Source organism: Solenopsis invicta, chromosome 3, assembly GCF_016802725.1.
Source record: "Solenopsis invicta isolate M01_SB chromosome 3, UNIL_Sinv_3.0, whole genome shotgun sequence".
Taxonomy (NCBI): Eukaryota; Metazoa; Arthropoda; class Insecta; order Hymenoptera; family Formicidae; genus Solenopsis; species Solenopsis invicta.
The window spans coordinates 29,493,303-29,500,533 of record NC_052666.1 but is presented as its reverse complement, the minus strand read 5'-3'; the positions used below and the strand labels follow the sequence as shown (position 1 = coordinate 29,500,533).

At 29.5% G+C, this 7,231-nt stretch overlaps 3 protein-coding genes across 3 annotated transcripts; 1 reads left to right on the top strand and 2 right to left on the bottom strand.

Annotated features, from left to right (window-relative positions):
* Positions 1–114: 114 nt before the first annotated feature.
* LOC105199437 (MICOS complex subunit MIC27) lies at positions 115–2,329 on the bottom strand. The gene is made up of 6 exons (XM_011166567.3): positions 2,103–2,329; positions 1,843–2,021; positions 1,509–1,645; positions 1,190–1,423; positions 871–1,040; positions 115–273 (listed from the first exon to the last, which is right to left on the bottom strand). Exons 1-6 carry the CDS (start codon positions 2,103–2,105, stop codon positions 232–234), a joined length of 765 nt encoding a protein of 254 aa, XP_011164869.1. The 5' UTR covers positions 2,106–2,329; the 3' UTR covers positions 115–231.
* A 923-nt stretch (positions 2,330–3,252) lies between these two features.
* Positions 3,253–5,462, bottom strand: LOC105199438 (uncharacterized). Its single transcript, NM_001304590.1, has 5 exons — positions 5,445–5,462; positions 4,392–4,509; positions 3,931–4,063; positions 3,656–3,711; positions 3,253–3,449 (listed from the first exon to the last, which is right to left on the bottom strand). The coding sequence occupies exons 2-5, from the start codon at positions 4,467–4,469 to the stop codon at positions 3,318–3,320; spliced, it is 399 nt and encodes a 132-aa protein (NP_001291519.1). The 5' UTR covers positions 4,470–4,509; positions 5,445–5,462; the 3' UTR covers positions 3,253–3,317.
* A 339-nt stretch (positions 5,463–5,801) lies between these two features.
* LOC105199436 (nuclear cap-binding protein subunit 2) lies at positions 5,802–7,202 on the top strand. The gene is made up of 3 exons (XM_011166565.3): positions 5,802–6,050; positions 6,325–6,645; positions 6,727–7,202. The coding sequence occupies exons 1-3, from the start codon at positions 5,979–5,981 to the stop codon at positions 6,829–6,831; spliced, it is 498 nt and encodes a 165-aa protein (XP_011164867.1). The 5' UTR covers positions 5,802–5,978; the 3' UTR covers positions 6,832–7,202.
* The last annotated feature ends 29 nt before the right edge of the window (positions 7,203–7,231 follow it).

Sequence of the window (7,231 nt, the reverse complement as noted above, 5' to 3'; positions counted from 1 at the left end):
TTTTATATATATATTTTTTTATATGTATTATCTTATATATCATTAAAATTTCCAATTAAAAGGGATGTGTAATATATCGTCAGATATTACTTTTCTCAAACATAAGCTTGAACATAAAGTTTTATATATGGTAATGTATGATTTATTATTCAAATAATTCATAACATTTTTCTAAAATGTTATTAACAGAACTTTTGTACATTCTTTGCTACAGTGTATATCGCAAAACTCTTAATCTTGCTTAGTGTCTAATTTTGTTGTCGATTTGTTTTCCTGAAACACAGAAATGGGAAAAAAATAAATATAGCACTTATATTAAACATTGTAAATTGACATATAGAGAATAAAATGAGAGTATTATAATACATAAGTAAACAAATCAACAAAAGATATAATAGGAAAATGCAAGCATAAACACCTAAGTTTACTTCCATTTAAACAAATTTCTTGAAGCATCTGTACGTTTATCTGTCAAAAGTATGGGTGGCGTTTCAATTATCGGTTCGGAGATTTCTTCAGTGTTAGAAAATGTTACGTAGTGGTCGTGTTTGACTTTATCTTGATCGCTGTTTACATAAGCTAAGTGCATAGCAATTTTTAAACAGATTTGTATGACAATATTTCATAACAGATCGGCAATACGTTTGCAATCTACAATTATTTTTATATAGCTACTTTTATAGCGCATATTTCTTTTCTGCTTCATTTTTTGCAAAATTAATTTCAATAATCAACAATTTGCAAAACAAAATTCTAATAACACTCTTGGTCTATCTTTTCTTTCCAAGTGTTTTAAAAAAATAAAAGGGAGTTGCATTAAGGTGTAAGGGAGGGACGATGCAATAGAGAAATTTCTTCGTTGCATCCTACCTCCTTGTTATCGCTTAAAGATGCGTATGTGTTCTGAGCAAAACTACCAACAGCGGTAGCCACTGTTGAACCTGTGACAATCGCTAAATCTACAATTTCCGAAAAAGATGTTGGCATTTTCGGCATTTCCGGCATTGTGATTTGCAGTTGTCGATTGTCACCCGGTTTGACTGAAATTATTTATAATAAACCATCGACATATATTCATGTGTTATACATATTGACAATTGTGTACAGTCTTTAGTTTTATAGATAATTTTAATGTATATTGATTGTTTATATAAAAATAATTTGTTGAAAATAATTCAATGTCCATTACCACCATAAATAAAATTGTAGCCGACGTTCACGTAATGTTTGGCCAGGTCAAATCCCTCCTCTGCCTTTTTAGGATAGCAGATAGCTGCCATAGTAAGAGCTCCCGCGCTAGAATACATTATTCGCTTGAATTTGCGTCCTCTAAGTCCAAGCACTAATCCAGCTATTCCACCAATAGCAATAGCACCCATTCGTGGCATAACGTTACTTTCCTCACGTAAATAATCTAAAAGAGCTGCAAGTAAAATAGTGAGGTTACTATTGTGATAATAAAATAATTTTGTAAAACATATTTAAATATATGCCTAGGTAACACTTACATCTGCTGTGTTCAATACCAGTATCGATGGTGTCCGAGACAACACCAGTGTAATGTTGATATTCTGACATAACTGCTTGAAGTGACTTGCGAATTTTAGAAATGTTTTGTTCTAGAGCCGAAGGAGGACATTCTGTGCTGTTATACAATTAATAATAAACATTATATAAAACAAAATGACAGAAATATTAATTCTTATAAGAGCATTCATAAAGAATGTACAATGTTTCCTGTTTCTCTAGTAACACTATCACAAGATTGAAATATTTTCTAATTATAAATTAAAACTCCCGTTTGTAATATAATAATTATAATTGGAATTACTTGCGCTTTACCATGGGATTTGCTTAGAATAATTGTCTTCTAAGGAGTAAATAGGTAGTTCGGATGGTCGAACTAGTTTCTTGACTCCTGACTCGTTATTGTAAGGTGACATTTTGTCATCTGACAGATTTGCTGGTTTTACTGCAGGTACAGCGCACAGCCCGCACGGCATCAAAATTTTCTTGAAAAACTTAACATGTAAAAAAATATATTTAATATCATAATAAAATTTTGTACATAGGTTTAGAAATTTATGTAATCTCGTAATTACCATTGCTCACGTTTCTCGTGAAAATTTGAAAAAATATAAATTGTACGAAAATTTGATAAATAAATTATATTATATTAGGGCTCGTCGTGCATTAATAAACTATACAAACTTCTAATTTTTTATCAAATTTTTGAACCGATCTGTTAGCAGAAAACGTAACATGACCGACATAACCAATACTGAGATAAAGGCTAACTCAATATAGAGAGAGAGAGAGAGATCTACTTCCATTTCATAATTCAAATAAAATTCTGACTAAATATTATAAAATTTTTTTTACCGCATACGTTTTCTTAAAAAATTAGATGTTTTTATTAGACAATATAATTAGTCTTTAAAAACAGTATTATTACTTACGTCATAAAGATATTGGTCTTGTTATAAAAATGTGCATGCTCCTTAAAAAAATTAATTAAAAAAAAGTCAAAATTGTATTTTAAAAAATGCGTTTAATTTTGCATTAATAATATGACAGAGCAAAAATTTGCCGCCATCTATAAAAATTTTCTATGCAAACAAAAGAAAGAAAAGATTATCTTTTAATTAAATTTTATAAATTTTATGGAAAAGTGTGTGTGTGAGATTTTCCCTTCCAGTGAGTTCTAACTTTATATTTTAAAACTCATATCTACACAAAATATTATCATTGTTATTTTTGAAAGCACTATTTCTTAAAGTATATCTTAATTCTAGCAAACATATCTGAACAAAAAAATTCTATTCAAGTTCTCTATTACAAAGCCTTATATCAGATATATAGCTTTCTAAAAGTCATTAATTAATCTTATTTTTTTTCATACTTTAATACTGGTTCTACCCAGCTCTACTAAAGAACCTGGCTGGTAATCGTCGCAACGGTGAACAGGTTCTCTGCAAGTTATATCTTTACCAAATATATTCCCAATGGTAAAATCCAAAATTTTGTGTATAACATCATTCATACCGTCGTGTTTTAGGATAAAAAATTGTACTTTTCTGTATTTTTAAACTCAAATTCTTTGGCTGTGTACCTACATATCAAAATGTTATTTTGTTTCTTTTTTTCATTTTTTTTTTCCTAACAGAATTATACCAAATTCAGACTGTGTGCATCTTAAATTATAGAGTAAAAGATATAACCTAGTCTAAGTAGTCAATTACAAAATATGCATTTTATGTTTCAATTATGGCATTGTAGCTGGATTTATTGTAACAAATTATATATAACACTTTTTTTTATGAATTTGTGTTGGCATTAGGTCCACGCCGACGGCCAAAGGTTTGGACAACGTTGACAAACCTACGATTATATTGAATACGTCGTTTAGCACGGCCAGTTTTCTTTTTGCTCTTTTCTTGCTTTTCAACCTATTAATATACATTAATATTAGTAAAATCATATGTCATATTTTAAGTATATAGATAATTTATAAAATTAAAGTTTCTCAAATAATTTTCTTTAAAGCAGGCATATATTTAATACATTTAACAAATAAAACTATTTTCTCATTTGTAAATAAATCTAAAGCGCTTAAATTCAATTAAGTAGAATCAAGAATGAAGCATCTCTTTACCTTAGGTGTCTGAGCCTTTACTTTGCCAGCACGCGCCAAAGAACCGTGAACCTTACCTATAAATTAGGAAAGTTATTTTATAATCAATCTGTTGTTTGTGGTTTATGTCTTTATAATAAATATATCTTATTTAAAAATTAAGACTTTTTTTTAAATATGAACACAATATACAAATATGATCAACAGTTTTGATTATCTACATTGAAAATTTTTAAATATTTTTAAAATGTGCTACACATCTAAATTTGTGTATTTTATTTTCTATCTTAACTTACCTCCCCGTAAAGGTACAGTCAACTCAAGTACCTCTGATTCAAGTTCATTTACACAAATATCATCTGTTAACAGACTTCCATTGCAATAAAGATGAAACTCATCTTCAATATTTTCGAGACCAGCAATTCTTTCCTATAAATAATTAAACATAATGTTAGTAAAAATGGTTTCTTTCTTTTTAATCTTTTATCATAATTTTGTTTAAAGATTTCATTTTGTTTAAAAGATTTCAAACATAATTGTAGTAAACTTATCAAAAGTGAAAGTAAACAAAAAATAACTTTCTCTTTGACATAAGTTTACAAATTATTTTTGCATTAATGCTCGTTCTAACATTATAAAGTAAACAAATGCTAGATTATCATTTTAATGCTACATTTTTTAACACTATTATCCAAAGACAAATTCAGATATGAAATTTGACATATTTATTAAAATATTATTTAAAAAATATTAATACCTTTATGTGTTTTAGTTTCTCATTCTCTTCACATTCAACAACAGTTGTTTGCAGTTCTCCACGAATTTGCAGCTGCATGATGCTTGTCTATTCAATACTTTCTAATGTATCAAAAGCCCTGCAATATAATGTTTGAATAATACAAATTATTATTTTATTAATATACAACTATTAAAATTAATAAAACATAACAATTATTTAAAAGGCATCATTAAAAATGTTGATAAGAACATGTTTTGATATAAAATGACAGAAGCATGCTAATTTGTAATTTTGTGAAGTGCATGAGCAAACTCAAGTAGCAGGCTGACATTGGGTGCTTTCCAGTTACGACACAAGTCGACACTGTGTAACACAGTGTCCATTAGTGTAAGACAACTAAAATTTTCTCTCTTACACTAATGGACACTATGTTACACAGTGTCAACTTGTGTCGTAGCTGGAAAGCACCCATTATTTTGACATTAAAATAACAACAAATTACATCAGCTGATGTAATATATTATTATTTAGCTTGCTACCTAAAAAAGATTCTGCTCTACAAGGAAAGCCACACTCAAAAGATAAACAATCTAAATGCAATTTTAATCCCGATGGCCACAATAATATTGATTGAGATTTCTGAATTGAAAATTAAATTGGGACCTCTGCATCGCTCACGTGATATTGTATTTTGTCGATCTGACCGATTTCCTTATCTTCAAAAAGCATGCGCGTTTTTTTCCGCTAGTTTCGTATATCAAAATGCGTCGAATAAGTATAATTTCATCAATAATCACGAGGAGCGTATTCTAAATAATTACCCGCAAAATAATTATTTTCGTTGAAAGGGAATCGCAAGAATGGCGGAAAGCTTGCATAGCACGCGACGTGCTTTTAGGTTAGGAATTCACAGACATATGCCGAATAACTTTACGAGATTAAGAGAATTCTAACGCCATGTATTTAACAACGAGTCGATAATACACACGTGTTAATAAAGCATTACGTGAATTTTAATCATTGCCTCGTATGCGATCATTCGATATTGAATATAAATTGCAATCATCTTACCGATACTTGGAATGAAGCCCAATGGAGCCCACGAAAAGAACGGTGAATGGCGAGCACGTTTCACAAACGCATCCAATAATGGCCGGACTCTTTAATTGAATGAGAGCTCACTATTATTGGTACATTCTTCTAGATCTAAAGATCTGATTGGATATTCTAAAAGAATGCACCAATAACGAGCGCTCACTCAATTGTTGAGTCTGCTGAATGTGGTCATTGGCTTTTGAATGCTGTGTGCATAAAGAACCAATTGTCAAATGCCTTATACCATATTTTTCCAAAAGATGAATATCGATTGGTCATTGAGTTTTGATGCATTCTAAAACTCATCGAAAAGAAGAAGGGATTCGATCTAATTTTCCATTTTCTTCTGTTCGTATCGTTTGCGTTGTTTTCTTTATCCTTCGACGAGTTTCGACAAACTTCGACAAGCTTCGATCGTATTTTATTTTTGCTCTGTAGGTATCTGCAGATGCATTATATTGCAACAAAAATTGGCTTTTATAACTGTGAAATATTAATTGACATTGAAAAATGTCGATCAAAGTAAATACAGGTAGTTCGCCGTCGGTTGAATTAAGTTCCTATCGTGATCAACATTTTAAGGTACTTTATAACCTCAAACTATTTAGTGAATAATTTCAATTTTATTTTAATTGTATTTGCGTTTCTTACAGATGCATGCGTTTATAATTTTTAATTCTAATCGTCATATTGTGTCAACAATTGAAAGGATTTAATTAAGAAAAGTTAATTAATAAAAATTAATTCTTAATTTAAGCAAAGTTAATTAAAAATAATCAGTGCAACTGCATGCAAATGTGTAACATATACAGTTTTCGACTTTATAAATAACTTATTTTTTTATCTCCATGTGTAGGGTACGAGGGCTGAACAAGATAGACTTTTAAGGAATTCTTGTACTTTGTACGTTGGCAATTTATCTTTCTATACTACTGAAGAACAAATATATGAATTGTTTTCCAAATGTGGCGACATCAGGCGAATCATTATGGGTCTCGACAAGTACAAGAAAACACCATGTGGCTTTTGCTTTGTCGAATATTATCAAAGGTGTGATGCCGAGCATTGTATGAGATACATAAATGGTACTCGTTTAGATGATAGAATAATCAGAACTGATTGGGATGCTGGCTTTATAGAAGGTAGACAGTATGGCCGTGGCAAGACTGGAGGACAAGTAATTATTTTTTTATATCAGTATCTTATGTAATATAATTTAGACACGTATCTATGACATTATATATTATTTTTATTCTAGGTAAGGGATGAATATCGATCAGACTTTGATAGTGGACGAGGTGGTTATGGTAAAATAATACAACAGAAAGTAACATCTCTTTCCGATGGTGGGTTTGGACGATGAAATCCTTAAATATGAGACATTGTATGAATAACCATACATGTGCAAGTGTTCAATCTGTATTCCATATATTGTTTATATGTGACTGAAGTAATTAGTTCTAAGTGTAAATATAATGTTTAAATAATGAGCTTATATTAAGTAACAATAAAAGTAGAAAAAATTGTTCATATATACATTCAGAAATTTCAATACTATTATCAAATATCTTGCATTATAATATTAAAACCAAGGAAACTGTAGATTATATATTTGATGAATTTTTAAGTGCATGTATTCACACAAATGTTTTGTCTTGACTAAGTTAATATAATATATTGTGCAAATATGAAAGATAAAATTCATTTTGTATAAAATAAACATTTTTTTAACGATTCTTATACTTTACTATTACATAAGTATT

Bases quoted from the DNA above. Each gene is read 5' to 3' on its own strand.
- LOC105199438 (NM_001304590.1), bottom strand. From the start codon at position 4,469: ATGCAGCTGCAAATTCGTGGAGAACTGCAAACAACTGTTGTTGAATGT. The intron at 4,064-4,391 runs GTATTAATATTT...AATTATTTATAG, and splicing joins AGAAACTAAAACACATAAAG to GAAAGAATTGCTGGTCTCGA. The intron at 3,712-3,930 runs GTAAGTTAAGAT...CCTAATTTATAG, and splicing joins GACTGTACCTTTACGGGGAG to GTAAGGTTCACGGTTCTTTG.
- LOC105199437 (XM_011166567.3), bottom strand. The intron at 1,424-1,508 runs GTAAGTGTTACC...TTTTACTTGCAG, and splicing joins TGGTATTGAACACAGCAGAT to CTCTTTTAGATTATTTACGT. The intron at 274-870 runs GTAGGATGCAAC...TCTGTGTTTCAG, and splicing joins CTTTAAGCGATAACAAGGAG to GAAAACAAATCGACAACAAA.
- LOC105199436 (XM_011166565.3), top strand. From the start codon at position 5,979: ATGTCGATCAAAGTAAATACAGGTAGTTCGCCGTCGGTTGAATTAAGT. The intron at 6,051-6,324 runs GTACTTTATAAC...CTCCATGTGTAG, and splicing joins ATCGTGATCAACATTTTAAG to GGTACGAGGGCTGAACAAGA. The intron at 6,646-6,726 runs GTAATTATTTTT...TTTTTATTCTAG, and splicing joins GTGGCAAGACTGGAGGACAA to GTAAGGGATGAATATCGATC.